Source organism: Pituophis catenifer, unplaced genomic scaffold (genome assembly GCF_029215685.1).
Source record: "Pituophis catenifer annectens isolate HBS135680 unplaced genomic scaffold, rPitCat1.0.hap2 SCAF_1, whole genome shotgun sequence".
Taxonomy (NCBI): Eukaryota; Metazoa; Chordata; class Lepidosauria; order Squamata; family Colubridae; genus Pituophis; species Pituophis catenifer.
Window position 1 is genome coordinate 88,362,615 of NW_027256881.1, and position 21,466 is coordinate 88,384,080.

Below are 21,466 nucleotides of genomic sequence, written 5' to 3' on the forward strand. Positions count from 1 at the left end.
TCAGCCTGGGAAAGAGGCAATGGCAAACCACTTCCAAAAACAGGTAGTTGCCAGGAATCAACATTGAATTAAAGATACCCCCCCCCCAACTAGTATTTAGGAAAAGAATTGTTTCTGGGTACAGAAATTAATGATCATGTTGAATATCCATTGATAGGATATGTTCTCTATTAATTTGTCATATAGCTCATTTAAAGCTTTCTTTAAGCTCTTAAAAAAAGATAAATCTCATTTAAATCAAGTTTGACTCTTGGCGATTCGTATGTAGGTTAACATAGCTTTGTTGAAAAGAGTACATGAAGAGTTTGCCATTGCCTTATGCATTTTTTTAAAAAAAACCCAGTTTAGCCATACACACAGTTTTCAAACACCAAAAACACTGTATTTTATTACACCTAGTTCCTTGTTTTAGCTTCAGCTAGAACAAACAAGTGTTAGGAACGACACCATAAAGACACCTTGCATTCTGCAGGCGATATGAAAAGCTATACTGTACGGCCATTCAGAGATATAAGAGAAGAAATCTCAAAACCTAAGCATTCCTTGAAATTATGCACGTTTGAGAAATAAGACGTCTCCGCATGCGCACTGGAGTGGTTCTCTCTGCTTCTCTCTGCCGCTTTCTTTCCCAGAAGGACACAAAACATCCCTCGGCTGCCATCTAGCAGTCGATTGGAGTTTTTCAGTCTTCAGGGAAGGAATTATATCACGTGACTCTGAAAAACCAATCAACTGTAGTACTTTTCCCTGTTATAAGCGCCATCTTTCTGACGGGCAAGAGCCAGGTTGGCTGTTTTCCTATCTTTTTTCCGGCCGCCTTCCGGCAGCGGAAATGACGCACCCGTTTATTCTAACGTCGCAGAAAGCCCGTCTTCTCTATGATTTCCCCTTTCCTTTCCGTCCCCTCCGCCCCATTTCTTTTTCCTTCGTCGAGAAAGGAAATGGCCGCCGGGTGGTGAGAGTCGGACGGGAGGTATCGGCCAGAAAAGGGTGAGCCACGACTAGGCCGGGATCCGAATGTGCGGTTTTAAAGATCGAGCCAGGGAGGGATTCAAGACCCCGGTGGTGTATTTTGTGGGGGTGGGGTGGGGATGGGTTCGACTGTTATACTTCCACGCGATGGTATCGACCTCGTTTCCTTCCCTCTCCTCTCTTCCCCTCCCCCCCTCCCGCACCCCGCGTGTTGTGGCGCGCGAATCTCTCAGCGCGCGACGCAGCTTTTCCCCTCCCACTTTTTGCTCCCCAACCCCCCCCCCCCCGTTGGCTAAGAATTTCTCCTGCCCCCACTTTCTCTCGCGCGAGCGCGCGCGGTTGGTGGGGGGAGGGAAAGGGAAGAGAGGGAAAAAAAAGGAGACGCGGAAGAGCTTCGGTTGCTCTCCACGCCTTTGCCTCTGAGGCCCGGTCAGCTGCCTTATCTCCTCCCTCCCTCCCTCCCTCCGTCGTCTCTCCCCCTCCCCCCCCCAACAACCTCTTGTTTGGGCGCGGCCAAGGCAACCTGGGCGCCTTGTCGTTGTTTGCGGGTATTTCGGGACTGCCAGAAGGGAGAAGAAGAAGAAGAAGAAGGGGGAAAAAAAGCCGCCTCTTTTCTGTGTTATTCTCAATTGCGGGGCTTTCCGTGTCGTTCTCAATGGCGGGGCGGCGATCCCTGACCTAGTCGCCCTGTGGCTGCAGGCGGCTTAACGTATCGGGAGAAGAGGCCGTGAAGGGGATTAAAAAATCATAAAGCCGTCAACCGGGTTGGCTATTGAACTCCTATATTAAAAAGGAAAAAAAAAAAAAAGGATTCTCTGGTAGGTTGCGCTGTTTCAAAACTTAAAAGAGTTCGTTTTTGTAAATGTCAAGGATCGTGCCAAACGGCTGTTAAAACTGCAGCGTGTTTAATGATGTGTATTTATTTGTATTTTAAGTACAAATTTGTGTTTTAGATACAAATAAATACATATTATAAATAAATAAAAGTAAGTATAAATCTCTGAATTTCTCTGAAGTGTAGTAGGGAATAATTGGTGAATAATTCGTTTTAGTTTATGGTAAGAAAATTGGAAGTAAGAGAGCAGCATACAGATTTTTAAAAGGCCGTTATTATCTGGGGTGGTACTGGTTCCCCCCCCCTTATGCTTAAAATCCGATGCTGTCGATTATTCTTAGGCATTCTGTTTTGAGATTGGAGCTATAGGAAACATTTGTGTGGGTAGGGTTAGGGTTAGGGTTTGGGTTTCCTTTAATCTTTAATTATTAAGAAACACTGGATTATATCCAAATGTTCATAGATTCAGTTTCTTCAGTTAACTGAAGAAAATGGTTCCACCTCTCCCATTATACTAGGCCTGCCCCCCCCCTCAATTTTACCCAAGGGTCATAGAATTGGATTAAGTTGTGCAGGAGATAAGGTAAAGATAAAATTGTGCTAATGGGCTTTGCTTTTTAGTCTTTTAATAAAATTGGAGGCATATGTATTATGATCTATTTAGATTAAAATATAAAGTAATGTATGTCTGCTAATAATAAAATTGGGACCGCATGTTACCTTCTATTGGACAGGTATAAACTGTTGTGGAAAATATGGGTCGCTCTAATACCAGATCCCATTCCTCAAGATCAAAGTCTAGATCTCACTCCTCTTCAAGATCCAGATCCAGATCACATTCTAGAAAAAAACGTTACAGGTACTTGCTTTTCATTTTATATGTTAACTCAACTTAGTTGCTTTGATTTTTACATGCTGATTTTTAGAAGAACTTCAAAATACTGCTTAAAATTGCACACTTCTGGTTGCATTCAAATATCCTACATGAATCACACTTCTTTCCTTCTTCTTGCCCTCCATTTTCTATAGGATGTTAAAGTTTTTCCATTGACTCCAGACTTTTGCTTGCTGTTAATTTGCTTTTTCTCAGTTTCATATCCTCCTACGCGGTAGTTTCAGATTAATTTCCCAGTTCTGCCTTTTCACTAAATGTTCATAGCTCAAACCATATTTGTTCCATTTTCCTAAAAGTGAGGTAGAACGATTTGCTGCCTGTTGAACAAGCAGACAGAGGATAGTGGATTCTTTTGACTTTTTTTTATTATTATTACTGAACCCAGAATGTCTATCAGGATTCTAAAAATATGTGCTTTATGGTTAGTGAAGTTAGCAATGAGAGCTGCTGTTGATGGAGGCAGCAAAGAAAAAAACAATAATCAAATAAGTTGCGCAAATAGCCCTGGTGAATAGGGAGGGGGGAAGAGAGAGAGAGAGAGAGCCAAAGGTGTTTAAAACAATGGTAGATATGGAATATCTAGGCCAAGGAAACAAAGTATAAAATAGTCTGCTTAATGTAGGAGATAGGGGAGGAGAACAAAGCAGAGTTTCTTTTTTGTTGAGAAAGATAGTTTCTTTCAAGTTGAGCTTGACTCATCATGATGTTTAGCCAATAGCCCTGGGAAGACTTTAAACTTAGATGAAATCAGCCAGGAAGGAGGCAAGCCTTAATAAATGTATAGTAGTTGTAGATATTTAAGTTTGTAGATACCAATGAGTCGTTTTCCTGTTGTAGACATTTTACTTATTAACCTCTGAAATGTACCAGTTCAGAATACCAATCTTCTGCTCTCAACCAATAGAATAGTATTACAATGTCTACAGATAATACTAGGGAAATAGTCATAAGTTTCTGTTAATTTGTTACTTCCATCACACCCTGTCAATAAAAATAAAATATTTCTATTTGCAAATCTGGGCCAAGTGATATATTCTGGTGGCAATTCTTAACATCCTTGAGACTTGCTGTTCCAAAGTATCTCTTGCGTTATAGTACTTTCCATATAAATTTTACATTCTTGTTCATACTAATTAAATAATTTGCTGTGGATCTTGGGCAATGTAATGTGGGGTTTTTTTTGAAAATTTTGAAATTTGGAGATACTAACATGCTTTTTATCTTAGTTCTAGGTCTCGGTCTAGAACATACTCACGGTCTCGCAGTAGGGATCGTGTTTATAATAGAGATTACCGCAGGGATTACAGAAATAATAGAGGAATGAGACGTCCTTATGGCTATAGAGGAAGAGGTAGAGGCTATTACCCAGGAGGTGGAGGCAGATACCACCGTGGAGGTTATAGGCCTGTCTGGAATAGAAGGCATTCTCGAAGTCCAAGACGAGGTCGCTCACGTTCCAGGAGTCCAAAAAGACGTTCAGTCTCTTCTCAAAGATCTCGGAGCAGATCACGTAGATCCTACAAATCTTCCAGATCTCCAAGATCCTCTTCATCTCGGTCTTCATCTCCATATAGCAAATCTCCAGTCTCTTCCAAAAGACGTGGGTCATCAGAAAAACAGCCGAAGAAAACTGAGGCAGCTACTTTGCAGGATAGCCCATTAAAAAGTAAATCCCAAGAAGAAGAGAAAAATACATTTGAACACGACCCTTCTGAGGCTTTAGATGATTTTAATAAATCAGCAGCAGCTTCAGCTGATATTTGGCCTGGCCTTTCTGCTTATGATAACAGTCCACGGTCACCTCATAGCCCTTCTATTGCCTCTCCACCTAGTCAGAGTTCTTCATGCTCTGATGCTCACTTACTCAGCACAGTCCACTCAGCAAAAGACACCCCTCAGCATTCACATTCCATTCAGCATAGCCCTGAAAGATCTGGGTCTGGTTCCCTTGGAAATGGTTCCAGTCGTTATAGCCCTTCTCAGAATAGCCCATTACATCACATTCCTTCAAGGAGAAGCCCTGCAAAAGCAGTTGCATCACAGAATGCTGCACGGGAAGAGACTCGCATGCGTTCCTTTTATCCGGAGGCTGGGGAGCAGGAAAGTGCAAAGGGAGGAAAATTTCTGAAGAGGTGAGCAATAAAAAAAATAATGGTGCTTAATATTAGTCAACATAAAATATTTCTGTTATACTGTGCAATAAAAAGTATCTGCAAATTTTTCAAAATAACATTTTGGTTTTAGAAGGTAAGCAATACTTGATGTCTATGTTTCACTGAATCAGAAATGTAAATGTCTGTTTTTTTGAAATACAATGAATTCATAATGAATTCATAGGAAATCTGTAAACATTTAAAAGTACGCTATTTCACTTTGAAAAAAATTGTTTTGAAAATATTTCTGTATTTTTAGCAAATATAATATACCTTTTCTAATATGTACTTGCACATTAATATACATTAATACTTTGTTGAGTAGTACAATACAGAAGAATCCTTAGTAGGATTGTGTGAACTCCAGTGATTTGAGAATGATTTTTTCAGCAAACATTGGAATGTTATATCTCAAATTCTGTCCATCTTGGGGAAGTTGCTTCTGGAAATTTTCATAGTGCTCCTGAAATAATATGTTCTGAAGGGGGAACAATGCTTTGGAGTTCTCCAGAATATTCCATTCCTGAATTGCCAAAGTTTTCACATTCATACTTAATAAAAGAATCATTATTATGATTTACAGTGGTATGCCATAGACCATGCATAATTTACGTTCGACTATTAAATTTAACTGATTGCTTTGCAAGATAGATTTAAAATATTTTTCATTTATGAAGTTGATTTATCTTATGTATGAAACATAACAGTAAGCTATAGCTATGCATAATTCTATTCCCCTGCCCAGCTACTAAATTATTCAGAAAACAAGTTATATTTTTATTTAAAAAAAACAAAACACCTATAATAGGTCATGGCAGCAGCAGTAGTAGGGAAGGAGGACTGTCTTCTATTTGTGGACTTTCTATATCTATCTGATAGACCATGTGATATAAAAGGCTGATCAGATGGACTTAGTCCTGTTCCACCAAGCTATTCTCATATTTTTATAAAATAGAATAGTGTTTTAGATGCTGATTTGTATTGAAAGCTCCTTCTGTCTATACAGTTTAACTTCTCTATCAAAATTATAAAAGGCTCAGAAGTAATGGAATTTGTGGAAAAACAATGTTTAGATTTTGAAATAATTTTTGAAAAATTATTTTTGCATGTGCTTAAATTGCATTGGTTTTGGATTTCGCATTTTTCAATGAAAATAGCTGTTATCTTCTTTGCTATTTACAGGTATACAGATGAAGAATCTAGGGTATACCTGCTTGATAGGAATAACACTAGAGAAAAAGATGCTCAGAAAGATAGAGGATCAGAAAAGGGGAGGACAGAGGGAGAGAGAGAATGGGAAGACCAGGAAGCTTTGGAATATTATATGGATAAAGAGCCCGGAAAACAAAAATTTAATGATTCAGAAGGGGACGACACAGAAGAAACTGAAGATTATAGACAGTTCAGAAAGTCTGTTCTGGCAGATCAGGGTAAGAACTTTGCCGCATCTCATCGTAATGTTGAGGAAGAAGGCTCCAAATACAAGTCTAAAATCTCTATGAAGGCAAACAGAGAAGGTGAAGCATTTAGAGACGATAAGGGCTATAAAGTTAAAGAGACAACTAGCTATATAGTTGAAAGACCTATTTTAGTAAAAGATAAGCACAAGGAAGATGAGAAAGTCTCTGAAAGACTGATGAAGAAAGAGATGCAATCACCTGAACAGGTAAAGTCTGAAAAGCTCAAAGAACTCTTTGATTATAGTCCTCCTCTACACAAGAATCTGGATATGAGAGAGAAATCTATCTTCAGAGAGGAGAGCCCGCTTAGGATCAAAATGATAGCCAGTGACTCCCATCGACCTGAAGTTAAACTTAAAATGGCACCTGTGCCACTTGATGATTCAAACAGGTAATTATAATTTTAATCGCTTCTCATATCCATAGAAGAGCTCATTTTTCATAAACCTTATTTTCCTTTTTTTTTGTTTTGTTTTTATTACACATCTTAGACCTGCTTCCTTGACTAAAGATAGGCTGCTCGCTAGCACACTTGTCCATTCGGTCAAGAAGGAGCAAGAATTCCGATCCATCTTTGACCACATTAAGCTTCCACAAGCCAGCAAAAGCACATCGGAGTCATTTATTCAGCACATTGTGTCCTTAGTCCATCATGTAAAAGGTATGTCTTGAGTTTACCGTATGAGACATGTATCACATGCTGTTAAGAGAAGAATAGTGGTATTAATTTTAGACTGTTAAATTCACCTCTTTTTTTTGTATTCATCTTGATTTTTTATACATGCTTTCCTGTTAAATAACATGCTAGAAAATTTTGTAAGTTTTTGAAAGCTTTATAGGAATAATATAACATTACTTGATCCTTTTCTTCTATAGATTCAGAAAGAAGAGCTATAGGAAATATCTAAGCAGAAGAAGATAATGCAGAAAGGGGATTTCTGTAGAAAAAAATGGGATTTTATACGGTGGAAAGAGAAAGCAAAGATAATTTCAAAGGACCAGATCATGTAGATGGGAAATAAGAGGGAAAAAGAATAATATAAGAGATAAAGGTTCTACTCTGTGGTGATCCAGTAGTAAAGAAATGAATGTGTGAAGAATTACATGTGAACTAAACATAAAACAAAAATAGTAGTGACATGGCCTTTTGGAGCCAGTAGAAATTATAAAGGTTACCATGAGAATTGTGCACCTACAGCATAAACTGTTATGCTGTAGGTATGTGTATGTTTGTATATGTAGAATTTCTGCTGCAGTATAAGTTAGCTACAGTATAGAACAATGAACAAGTAATTGATCTTACTGCTAAACACATGTTGTACAGTGTCAAATTAAGACTTGCATTTTATGTTACAATACCGTCAAATTGGATAGTACTGTATGTTAATTAAATAACTTTGCAGTGATACCGGGACAAGTTTGGATTTCACCTAATTACTTTATAAAGTTATGCTTCAAAATAGGACGGTTTGAGAATCCAAGACTAACAGCAGCAGACAAATCCAAGGAACAAGTAGTGTGACACTCATTTACAAGTGTAAATAATGCCCTTTTGGTAGTGCCGAATGCATGAAACTATTTAAATAAAACAATCCTTTTGCTTCTCATGAAAGCTTTAATGGAAGACATATACTTAAAAGATAAGATGCCACTTTGGAATTCCAAAAATCGCTAACAGACTACTTACCGGATCACATAATAAAGATAGAATGGTAATTAGGCAGATAAGTTTTGACTAATTTCAAGTACAGCAGTGGCATCTTGGTCTTTGGAAAGAAGCATTTTAATTTTTCTTTTACAGTACAATGAGCTAATGTTTGCATTTCAGTTTATTTGTGTGTCATTTGATTGAAAGAAATGTGTAGGTATTATTTGTTTACATTGCCAGGAATGTACACTCTAATTCAAGAAAATATGCACTAAAATGAAACTAGTTCATTTGTAATTTTCTTCTTAAATGTATTCCTTCTATGGGAGCTAAAATTTTGCAATTTGATGATCAAATCCAAGAGTTCCATTAAAATTTAACACAACAAGTTAAAATTTAAGAGAATTTTGTAGAAAGCAATGTGTTTGCATATCGTAGACCTTCCTAGCCTAATACTCTACATTTATTTTGAGAGTTAAGTCTTAACTTTACTGGAGGATAGTCATTGGTGGAAAAAACTGACTTTGTGTTATATGTAAAAATAGGAACAAACTGCTAGACTAAAACTGGAAGCCTTTAGTTTTGATTGCAAATAGAGAAGGTAGTGGAAAGCACTGGAGAACTTGTGTACACCATGCCAGCCTGTAAATTAACATGACCTTACAGACAGAGTCACTAATTCCTCTGTTACATATTAGGGGGTTGAAGGAACATTATTTCCAGGAGTAATTGGTATATAGTTATATATCTAAAATGTATCAAAATGTATTGTATACACATACATACACTGGTTTTCAATTATACAAATTGCTTGATTTCCCTTAGAATAGGCAAGGAAATAAACATGCATATGTGGCTTATGTTGGACTGTTTGCCTACCTTTCTCAATGTTAGCTTCATTTACTGTGATTCTACTACCCCAATCTTTTATATAAATTACTATCTGAACCTGGAACTGTGTGATGGAAATTGAATGCTGCCTTGTTACATTATTTCCCTTATTGTAGCATTCCAGTTCAGAAACTTACATTTGAGTAATGCTAGAGTACTGTAGGGAAGTCATCATAGATGAACATAATGCAAGAAATCCAATTTAAACAGATGCTATATTTATTTATCCTCATTAATTATATTTGATGATTTGAACACTCATCTTGAAATTGGATTATGCCATTCAATTCTGCATAGATAACAATATCATCTATCTTATATTGCTTATTCTGATGGAGTAGTTAACATCAGGTAAAGAAAAATCCTGAAAATGTGAAAATGCATATGAAGAGTGGTCAAATTTACTGATGAAAAGCCCAACAGTCCTGTAATTCTTTTTTCTAAAGTTATAGTCTTTGAAAAGAAAACACATTTTCTTTTTAAAGATGTCATAATATCATATTTTACTGTTCTGACTTTAAAGCTATTACTTTTTTAATAAAGGAGCACTAGGCAATTGTTTTTTACTTATTTACAATAAAAATTTTCTTGGCTTATTAAAAAGCTTCTGTATAACAAATACATAATTTTGGATCCAGATTTTGCCACTGTTGGCAGGAGCATTTCTTGTAAAGCTGCATGTTCAGAAGCTGTGAAAAACTCTGGAGGATTTACAATGTTTTAGAACCACATACCAAATTTTAGACACCTTTCCCTCAGATATATTTGCCTAGAAAATGTAGAAAGCTAACTGCTTTACATTACTCCAAATAAAGCTGTATTTTCATATTTTATTAAGAGTTAAAAAGACTTATGAGGTTATAAAATCCTGTAAGTATGCTTGCCAAAGAGATCATTTAAGTTGAATGTTTTCAGTTAGTATATCAAATATTTACACATACCCTGTTGTTTTAACTACTGATCTTTGGCCAGTTTATTAATATGTCTCAGTCCCAGTTTGCTTCCCAAGGTTATTTAATTTTTTCTGCACGCAGTAAAAAGAATCTGTGGATCACATTTTTGTAAAAATGTAGTAGTAATTTTACATTATTGGTGCAATGCAGCTAGACTGAACAGCTCTTCTCTTACATAGAGCTGAAAATGCCCAGTGATGTTTTCTTTTTCATTGCAACTAGGTCCTGGAATGTGTTTTGAAATGGCAAAATCCATATTACAAAAGTAAAATAGCTGTTGAAAGATAACAGATGCACAAACAGGCAAAGTTGAACTTCTATCTTCCTGGCAAAAATGGCACAAAAACTGAATTGCTAGCTCAAATTCCTGTGTTTGATGGAATTATGATTGAGGCACTACCCTTGTAGTGGCCGTGTCAAGTTTTAATGATTGGTTTTGAGAGATGTGCTGGATGTTGGGCGGTAAGTTGATACAGATGTACATTGACCTGTTAAGCAGATAGTTTACTTTATTTGTAACATTTCATAGTCCTTTTTAATTTACACATATACTATTTTACATTTAAACACATCTGTTGAACTGGTCTTTCAGAATGTAGTGTGTGTGTGTGTTATCAATTTATTGGTCTTGGTTAAAAGAAAAGAAACTTTATGCTGTCAAGTTTGCCAGAATGCCAGATGTTAAAATCTAAAAATTTTACCTTGGTGTTAATTTAAAAAAGAAAAAGAAATTGTGATCTTTAAAATAAAATGACCTGTGAAACTTCATTTTATGTATGCCTTTTGGAGAATAAATCCAGCTGAGTTCAAGAGGGTTTATTCTTACAGCAGTATGCATAGGATGACAACATTATTTTAAAATTGCAATGTATGACCATGCTCCCTCTAATGTTGCAATATTTCTCTCATAATGTATTTGGCTCCTGTGGGTAAACAAGATGTGCACTATAAACTTTGACTGCTTTTTAAATTAAAAAAAATGAACATTCAGTTTATAATGGCATAAAGAGTACAGATGTATAAGGAATTTCTAAACGTGATTACTACAAACAGATGGGGCAAATTTTTGTTGCTTACATTGTGAAGTCCCTGGCTCTTCTGCATTCTCATTTGATATATTGATATACTTTGGTTAATTAGTACTTATTCTCTGAAATTCTACAGAACAATATTTCAAATCAGCTGGAATGACCCTAAGTGAGAGATTCACTGCTTATCAGAAGGCTACTGAAGAACATAGCACCCGGCAAAAGAGTCCTGAAATACACAGGTAATGCATTGTCTTATTGTTTAGTGTAAACGATACTCACTTTTAAAATGATGCTTACATTTATAAAAAGCACCATGTCTCTTGAATATAGAACTTGAATAGAATAGAAGTTCCTGAGTAAAACTGCTATATCTGTTTTGATACATGAGATTTTATAATAAGGTAAGTGTGAAATGTATATTCATCAGTTCTGTTTTTTATTCCATTTAAATGGAAACCCATTTAAAATTGAAGGAAGTAATAAATTATGTCTGGGATTTAAAGAATTGTTGGGTACATTTTTTAACCTAAAATAATATTTGTATTTCTGAAAAAAAAATGCTCATGTATTCGCATACAAAGAATAGTGTATATTGTATGGTTTATCAATACTGCAGTTGGATTTTTGAATGGTGTGGAGGTTGATTTGTTTATATATACGTATGGCATTTTTAGAGGGGCACATTAACATTTTAATGGTTTAGCTTTAGTCTCCTTTTTGTGTTTTCAGTTTTCCATTTGGCAATTCTGGATGTAGACATAATAATTACTTTTGACAATCTTGCATTTAGAAGGATTGACATCTCTCCCAGCGCCCTGAGGAAGCATACCCGTTTATCAGGCGAAGAGAGAACCTTTAAAGAAGAAACTCAGAAAGTAGGTTCTAAATTGATACATTTTTTTTCAGTTAAAGCATCCTGTATAGTCCAGAACTAAATATCTATCTTAAAACATCCTTCATAAAATTGCATGTATAGCTTACTATCCTAAGTAATACTAAGCTTGATCTATTTATCATCTTTTAAGGATAGGTCATTTTTGTGCATCTTGCATAATGAGCCATGAATATGAAAAGATAATTATATTCAGCGTTCTTACAAAATAAAAGGTCATTACTTTCTAACATTATTCTATGGAATAACTGAATTAAACAAGACTATTGTAATAACATTAATAAGAAATTATGCTGACATTTCATTCCCATGAAACATTTGGAAGTGTTTTGTTTCATTTTTAAGATTTTTTTTTTTTAAAAATCAAATGTATTTACAGTCTAATGTAGGGAACTTTTTATTTCTATGCAAAACAATCATGTTCTATATATAAAAAAACTGTTAGGAAGTTTAACTTTCTAGGAAAAATGGCAAGATAGAAATCTAACAAATCTGTTTACAGTTTGTTATAATTGTCTTTTGAATCAAGTCTCATTTCCGGTGACTACATGAACAAGTCCCTGCAGTTTTCTTGGAAGTGCCATCTTCCTAAGACTGACTATCCCAAAGTCATTCAGATGGATTTTGTGCGTAAAACAGTACTAAAACCCATAGTTCATAGACTTCTAATCCAGCATCTTTAACCTCACCTTTATATTGACTTCTATGTAGAATACTTTTGCTATAAGCAAAATTTACAAAATGTTTAATGGAGTTTTCAAGAAAGTATGCATAAGACTATAAACACAAGAAATGAATGTATTCCAACATTTGTAGTTGTAAAATATTTCAATTAAATGGTTTTGATCTAGGGAGATAAAAAATTAAAGTGCGATTCTGCTGATCTTCGACATGACATCGATCGTCGTAGAAAAGAACGAAGTAAAGAACGAGGAGACTCTAAAGGTTCCAGGGAATCCAGTGGGTCAAGAAAGCAAGAAAAAGTTCCAAAAGATTACAAGGATTATAAAACTTTCAAGGATGATAGGTAAAAAAGCATAATTTTGTAATTAATGTTCTAGTTAAATGTCTATGTAATTGTAAGCTTAATTGCTTTCAGTTTTCCCTTTACAATGGCACATCTAAATGTAAACAATTAAAATTATTTGTTTTACAGCAAAAATGTATTTGTCTTTTACACGGCTTATGGTGGATGAGGACAAAAACTTTGGAATAGCAAGCTAACACTGAAAAAAAATGACAAATTAATCTGTCCTATTATCCAGGCTACATCAGGAGTTGGACTTCAATGCAGTGCATTTCTGTAAACAGTTTGTGTAAGAACTTTGGTTCGTTATGCTTGATTCCGCACTTTTTCAACTCATAACACCCAGATTATGAGAATTTTACTGAAATTTAAATTTAACTTGGGCAAGGGGAGGGTTGGCAAGAAGAATTTCTTTTTCTCAAAACTTGTAATATGAAATTATACAGGTTAGTAGTTTAGGAGCAACGTAACTATGTACAATACTTGCTGCAGTGATAATACTGGAAATAACGTTTATGCTTTTGAATTTGGTATTAATATTAGAAATCTATGGTCAAATCAATGCCAAAGGTATTTCCTATGAGACTATTGAATATGAATGTTTTATGTCCTGCTCTTTCGTATACAGTATATATTAATATTATTAAAACACTGATTTACTTGTACTTTCTATTTACTTCTCCTCAACTGATGTCCACATGGTTGTCAGTTACTGATTAGTTCTGCATCTTGGGGCAATATTATGTAGTTAAAAGATAATTGATATTATCTTTTATTTTATTGATATTTGTTAAAATAGACGGAACTAGGCAAAAGCTAGCAACTTTACTTTTAGTCATTTTTCCCTCCCATTCTGAGATTGTGTGAAAGCATGCATTTAAATGTAGCTTTTACTGGCTAATTAGCTATTTTTTTATTAATAACATGCTAATGAGGCATAGCTATTAAAATTATGGATGGAAGCTGGATGGAGTGATAATGTTCCACATTAGCTTCAAAACAAGAACAGAGGATAACTTCTAAGAATACACAAAATATATCCAGTATGTAGGGCACAACAGCAAATAGTATGGTTTCTTATTTTTCAGTAAGCAAAAAAGAGAACAAGACCATTCTCGATCTTCCTCAACTTCCTCCCCATCTTCCTCATCCAGTTCCCGAGAAGAAAAGGACTGCAAGAAAGAAAGAGATGAAGAACTTAAACCCCATCACGAGCAGAAAGAATATCCAGGTTTTACAGGAGTTGGAAGACCTAGAGGCACATTTGTAAGTTTCTTCTCTGCAGTTATTTTTAACCGTAGTTTATAACCATTGAATTAAAATACCCAGTGTACATTTGAAGCATATAGGAATGCAAATTAGAAATAGTCACATTGGACAGTAACTTGCAGCAAGGTGTATTTATATAAATTATAGGAAAATAATACATTAGTTTGGCATAAAGGGAAAGATAGGCAAGAGCATCTTATTGTACCTATATTATTATGCTACCTAGATAAATTGTTGCTTTAAATATTCACAAACATTTGTGTGTTTAAAGCCAAAGCATCATTAATTATTCTGTTCTATTCTATTCTCTGTTCTTTCTGATTTCTTGCATCTGTTTGTAATAATTTACTCACAGGCATTTTCTCTGATTTGTTCTTCAGATTTGACATGTTGATTTCCTTCTTTTTTTAAAATATTAAATCTGTGTATTGAGAGTTCACCAATAGTATTACCTTATATCAACATAGAACAGAACAGCTAGTGGAAAATGCAATTTACTGAAATTAGGTGGCACAGTTGTTGAAAACTGCTACATTAAATTTTATACACATTTTTAGTTAATTAGCAACATGTTAGTTAATGATTAGAATTAACATTAGCTATTAAATGGCTATCAAAATTGCATTTAAAATAATTGAACTAATATTGTTATCTGAACTAATTATTTTTCTCATAGTTTCTTGAAAGTGTTAAAGTTAATTAAGTATACTGGACCATATAAGTTCTTTTTTTCCCTTTTTGATTTTTCTGTTGACCAGACTCAGTATTATTATATATTATACATTGTGACTTATGACTCCACAGTAAGTCCCAAAGTGTGACCTTCATTTTCTTCATTTTTCAAACCTAAAGCCTTTTGTCTGTATTGTAGGAAAATCAGAGGGGCTGACAAACATTGCAGAATTGGTAAAGCACTTAATCCTGCAGTGGGGACGTCCCCACTTGGTCTTTCCCTTTAGCCTTCCTTGGCATTTAGAGAAGAAGGAAGTGTTATTTTCGGATTCCAAGTTTTCTCTACTGCCTTTCCCAGTTTTGGCACTCTGAATTTAACAATGCTGACATTCTGGGAGGTGACTCATATTTAGAGGATCGCCCAGTTGGGAAAGGCTTCCCTAGTACAACTTCCTGCTGAGACCTGAAAGTTTTTCCGGTTGCAGTGAGCAATTTGGGGAAGTGTGAAGTGAAAAGGAATTACTGGAAATCACTTCTCTTATTCAACCAGAAAAAAAAAAGCCTCCTCTATATCTGTGTGGGGAAGATGTTGCTACATCTGGTTATTAACTATCGTGCACACAAGACCAGTTTTTAAATTCTGGATTTTTCAGTAAATGCTGCACATAAACGTTATTGTGCAGCACTGAACCTTTATTAAAGGAGGTGTAAATAGCTTTATTTTAATTTTGAAATATCTTCATTTTATGCAGTGTTAACAGAGGATTTTAGTTAATGCAATAATAATTTATTGCTATGTGTAATTAAATATATTTATTATTTAAATACATACATGCTTTGGTTAATCAGTTTCGAATAAGAGGCAGAGGAAGAGCCAGAGGCGTGTTTGCTGGAACAAATACTGGTCCTAGCAATTCAAACACTACTTTTCAAAAGAGACCAAAAGAGGAAGAATGGGATCCTGAATATACTCCAAAAAGCAAGAAATACTTCTTGGTGGGTGTCATATTATATGCATGCATCTTTTCTAAATCTTATTTTATAGCAGCAATATCTAAAGCTATTTCTGTTAATTTCAAAAATCTTCATTGAGTCCTCTGACAGTGAACATCAGTATTTGTATTTGCTTTTACATCTATTTACATAGTCTAATGCATGAGTGTCAAACTTGCCGTGTCACGTTGCCATCATGTGACTTTTGCAACGTTTCCCCCATTCATGGAGCTGGGGCCTGCGTATGACACATCTGGCCCGCGGGCTGCCAGTTTGACACCCGTGGTCTAATGAAACAAGTTCTTCTGCCCCATCTCTAGCTAGTCAGTTGGCAAGAAGAGAGAAAAGAGCTAGCCTGTGCAGACTACAGTGTGCAATTATATATTTTGTTCAACGGATTTCTTTTTGTTATTTATAAGTGAAGATTTAGGCCTTCCTTAAAGCCGAGGAAAAGCCAGATAGTATAATAATATCTCAATTGCTTGGAGTTGACTGACATAATGCTATCCTGTAATTTTGGGTAATGGTGTTTGTGGTCATGAAATCAAAGTAATTATTAAATACTTTAATAATGTGGCGTACGTAACTGCTTTTCAAAGAAATTTTCTAATGCTTAAATTTTTTTCGCTGTGTAAATTTTCTTCATTTTCACTTCCTGTATTTTCCCTTTCATGAGTAATTAATGTTTCTCAGTGAATAGCAGGTGTGTACACAAGCACTCTTTCGGTGGATACAATATATTCTATTGCTCTAATGTTTATTAAACTAATTGTGTTTAGAAAAAATAGGATTTTGATCAGCTGTGACTTTTCACCTGCTGGAGGCACTCCAGCAGGTGAACATTTAAAAAAAAATATTTCTGATACTTTCTATTTTGTTAAAGACAGATTTAAGACCTTCAGAAAATAAAATCCAGGTCACAAATAAAAAGTTTGCTATAATATTTAGAAAAGATAATACTGCCTATTGTCTCTCTTTCTTCTGTGGTCTACTCCTAACCAGGTATAGATTTCTTGGATTGGATAGAAGTGGAGTGATTCTTCTCGGATCAATCAGCCATGTCCTCCTCTATGATACTTACTCTTTTTCCTGTCTGGTTTATATTTTTCAACTGATGTTACATGGTTGCAGAATGTATTTGGTTGTTATCAGTTTGGGTAGTAGGTTCTATTGTGGAAATAGTTTTTAACACTGTTGTGCTTTTTAAGATTATTTGAGATTCTGCCATCTTATTTATTTATTATTTATTTAATATGCTGCCTGTCTCACTATCCAGACTGACTCCATATCTTCTAGTATCTTTGTATCTTCCAGTATTTCACTCTTTGTACATGTTATATTTTGGGTAACAAACCACCAGCAATTGAGTCTTTGGACAAAGGTGGCATACAAGTTGAACAAATAAATAAATAAATAAATTTCTATTCATGTATGAGGGAATTAAACTGTAGGGATATTTAGGATTTTGCCCTTTTCTTTCTATCCCCCCCCCTTTTTTTTACCATCTCATCTAATAAAGAATTCTGAGTAACTTAAAATTACTGTTAATTTGGTTGGCTTTAATAATAATTGAAAGAGCCAGTTTAGTGTAGTTGTTTGGGCATCAAATCAGAAGACTGAGTTCTAGTGCTGCCTTAGGCACAAAGCCAACTGGGTGATCTTGGGTTAGTCACTTTCTCTCAGCCCTAGCAAGGAGGCAAAGAGCCTTGGTAGTACAGTGGTCTAAAGCACCCTGTTATTAAGAACAACTGCCTGCAATTACTGCAGGTTCGAATCTCGCCAAGGCTCAAGGTTGACTCAGCCTTCCATCCTTTCTAAGGTAGGTAAATTGAGGACCCAGTTGTGGGGGCAATAAGCTGACTTTGTATAAATATACAAAAGAATGAAGGCTATTGCTTAGCACATTGTAAGCCACCCTGAGTCTCCGGAGAAGGGCGGCATATAAATAAAATTTTAAAAAAAATTACTTGGCAGGGGAAACCTTGACAAAAAAAACCAGGCAGTCTCTGAGAATCAAACATGATTGAACAGATGAAAAATAATAATTTGCGTTACTCATTTTTTTTCCTGTAGTTTTCTTTAAATTTGTTATGTGTTGTTTCTAAAATTTGTTCTTCAGTGGACCTATTTTATTTTTTTGCACTCCATAAACTAAAAACCAGATAGTTAAGGCACAGAATGTAACATAGAATATGTAACAAAACTTAAGATATAATATTAAGTTATTAGAAATGTGTATAAAGAAAGACTAAATTTGTTGCACTTGCTCATGGGCATAAAGTTGTCAGTTTCCCAGTGGGTGGGTAGGTTGAACTGTTGTGAAATAATGTGTCTAATAATGTGACTAAAAAATACAGCGAGCAAACATACAAAAAGAGAAAGAAATGGGAGTGTGTGCAGAGAGTTGGGAGATAGAGCAACTTAGTGAAACCTAGGGTGATTCAACTAAATTGAATGTATTTTGTCAAACTGGTTCTTGGGGGCTTTTGTTTACATTGCTTGACTTGGCGGAGAGCATGGCACCAACTGGAAAATTCCAGGGGCTATATGCCTTGCTTCCCATGCTTCCCAGAGTTTATATCTTTGCTTAGAATTTTGAATATAGACAGGGCAAGTTTCATGTTTTTGTATCTTACCAAATTACTGATTCATTTTAAAAAAAAGTCACTCTTAGCTCAGCGCTAGAGCATGTGTCTTATATATATATTTCTGCACTAACTTCAGGGCATGTTGGACCTGAACTTGGAATCCTTGATTAACCAAATACAGTGTATTGAAATAGCTTAACTAATGATTGAATTTGGTATATATGTTATCTTTTTATCTTTCAGAATAGTAAGATCAAAGAATTCAACTACAGTAATTAATTAAATTGATGATAAATACAACTGCTCTTAGTGTTGCTTGAGTTCTACATTTTCTTTTAACTGGATTCCATTTACTCTAGCATGATGACAGAGATGATGGTGTTGATTACTGGGCTAAAAGAGGAAGAGGACGTGGTACTTTTCAGCGTGGCAGAGGAAGATTCAACTTCAAAAAATCAGGTAGCAGTCCAAAATGGACGCATGATAAATACCAAGGTGATGGGCTTGTAGAAGATGAAGAAGAAACAATGGAAAACGAAGACAAGGAGAGACGTAAGGAAGAAAAGGTATGTATTGTGTTGTATCAGTTAGCTTTTTGTTTTTGTATTGTTGTATTTCAAATAGGTTAAAATACTGTACCATAATTGTGCATATATTTAATTTTTTTTATACAGGAATAATAACACTGAAGATCAGTTGCAGCTGAAAAAACTATTTGCTATCTGCGCAGCATTTTTAATATGACTTGTCGTCAAATGAATGTAAGCATTTTACTTAAATTTTACTGTTGGAGAGTAGTTTAGTTTTGGTTTTGTTTCTGTTTTAATTCTTTTGTAATCTCACTAGTAATTGTTGAAGATTATACAAAGCAAGTAGTAAAGGTATGATGCTATTTGTCATGATCAACTTTTTAAAATGTTTACTGTTATACACAGTGTAACTTTGTTTTGTCCAAAAGATCTGATTTTAAACAGAGTTGTACTTCATTATCCCCTCCACAGCTATGTTTCGTTATTGAAATAAAACTTAGGTCTGCGCATTTAGATATTGAGGCAGCATTTTAAAATAAATCTGTACTAAATCTTGGAGCTAATAATTTCCTGGAGCTTTTTGTTTGTGTGACTTATATTTAAATTGCAAAATTGTATAATCTAGAGTGGGAGGCTTATATTTTGTTTAATTCAGCCATCTAAGTAATTGTGGCAGCATGTAAACAGCACTGCAAGATTAAAAGTTTGCCATGAGTTTTCACAAGGCTTGTTCTTGGATAGGTTTGAGAATTAGAGTATCCCAGTAAAATGAGTGTAAGTAGGAGGTTGTAAAAATACTTTGGGGATCTTATTAATTTTCTCATACATTCACATTTCTAGAAAACGATGGGCGTTCTCTTCTGAACAGATCTAGATCTGACAAGTAGAGCTGTAGCTTAACAGGTGCTACGTTTCTCCGTCCACATAATCTTACTTCTAATGGGGAAATGCTTCAACTATTTGTGTAACAGCACTAAAAGTAGTTTGACCTTCTGCATATTCTATTCTTGTGAGAAGACCTATCCTACATTCCAAACGTTTAGGCGTACAACAGAAAGAGGTAAATTGTAGTGAAAAGTTGCCTTTAACACAAGCATGCTTTGAGTGTATTGTTTCAGTGTTTATATGCCTAATAGACATAGTCTTATGTAAAACACAGGATGCAATTCATTTATAAAATTTAAACTGTATATAATGAATGTGAAATGGAGTTATTATGCAAGAGCATTAGATGAAGTTTCATTGACATCTGGTGAAAAATATTGGCCACAAATTTACGGGAATACTGATTTAGCTATTATTGCATCAACGTTTTCCCCAATTTGTAAAATAATATTTCTGTGGGTTTTCTTTAGCAAAATAACCTAAACTATGGGATATCTCAGTCGTGTTTTCAGTCCTTGGTGGAATAAAGATGTGAAAATTTAAAAGAAAATGAGCTTGTTATTACAGTTGAATATTACAGAAGCTTTATATATCTACTATATCTGAAACCATGAAGTAAAAGAATGAACTAGATTAAAACCAGAATCATATGAACTAGAAATTTTAAAAATTACAATTTAGCCTTTTTTCCCAATCACATGTATTTTAAACTTTTGTTGAAGTCTTGAAATATAAAATTGAACAATTCCTATACTCATGGTGCAATTTGGATAACCTGTAAGAAACAGAAGTTAGTTTACACTAAATCAGACTTGCCTTTTAGCTTACTAATGTCTGCCATTTCAGCCACCAGATTTTCAAGCCACTTGAACAGAATTTTTATCAAGCCTTTCTATCAGATATTAAACTAAGTGTCAGTTACAAGTTGAGGCTTCCCTTATTATGACAGTTTGAAGTACACCTAAATTGATAATTATAATATCTACATCAAAATGGATCTATTATGACAGATTAATATTCACGTGGCCTTGCCACCGTAATGGCCACATGAAATCACAAATGAAAATAGATTGCAATGTACTTGCAAGCATCAAAATATCTATCATTTCCTTTGTGCCCAATGGACCTTTTACCCCATCTCAGTTGGAGGGATGAGTTGGTGTATGGATACATATTTATAGAGCTCAGTATGTAGCATTTATTTGCAGCAATACTTTTTGGACTTCCAAAATTCCCATTAGGCTGGTGAGCAACTGAGAGAGCTAATTCATCATCCTGGAAATAGTTTGTCACTGGCCCACCACTGCAATTCTTTTAGGCCCCTCCCCCAGCACATGTTATCCAAATTTCCCATGTTTCCCACACCCGCAAAAGTTTTCTTTCCTTTTGACTTTAAATATACATATGTACCTAAAATTGGCAGACTAGGGAAAGGAATGATAAATCCTTATGCTACAAAGGTATTTGACAAAATTTATTATCAACATTATTTTGCAAAATTTGGCTTGTTTGTAAGGGTTTTGTAAATGTAATCATTTTTATAAATCTTGGTAGTTGGAATTGTTTTGGAAACAGGCACTCACTTAGGGTGCTGCCTCCTTTTTGTGACTTTTCTTTGTAGCTATTAGCATGCTATAAATAAAATCTTTCTGAGTGTTAAGAGAGAAGATAATGTATATCAAGTGACAGAATATTTAGCTGATGAAGTATTCTGTTTCATGTTGTCATGAATAATTTTAGTTCACCACTAAAGTCCTTGGATTATGGATGTA

General features: G+C 35.0%; 1 protein-coding gene across 9 annotated transcripts; it reads left to right on the top strand.

Moving 5' to 3' along the window:
- The first annotated feature begins 904 nt into the window (after window positions 1–904).
- BCLAF1 (BCL2 associated transcription factor 1) lies at window positions 905–21,466 on the top strand. Of its 9 annotated transcripts, XR_011599757.1 has the most exons (13): window positions 905–990; window positions 2,542–2,666; window positions 3,929–4,834; window positions 6,038–6,706; window positions 6,807–6,976; window positions 10,972–11,077; window positions 11,629–11,713; window positions 12,582–12,757; window positions 13,846–14,023; window positions 15,548–15,694; window positions 18,639–18,845; window positions 18,954–19,040; window positions 19,650–21,464. XR_011599757.1 is itself a non-coding variant. In XM_070932695.1 (12 exons), exons 2-12 carry the CDS (start codon window positions 2,563–2,565, stop codon window positions 18,957–18,959), a joined length of 2,688 nt encoding a protein of 895 aa, XP_070788796.1. In that variant the 5' UTR covers window positions 905–990; window positions 2,542–2,562; the 3' UTR covers window positions 18,960–21,465. The 9 variants fall into 9 exon arrangements, 6 of the variants coding, with proteins under 6 accessions (XP_070788796.1, XP_070788795.1, XP_070788793.1 ...); XM_070932695.1 differs by having other exon boundaries at window positions 13,912–14,023; window positions 18,954–21,465; XM_070932694.1 differs by having other exon boundaries at window positions 11,632–11,713; window positions 18,954–21,465.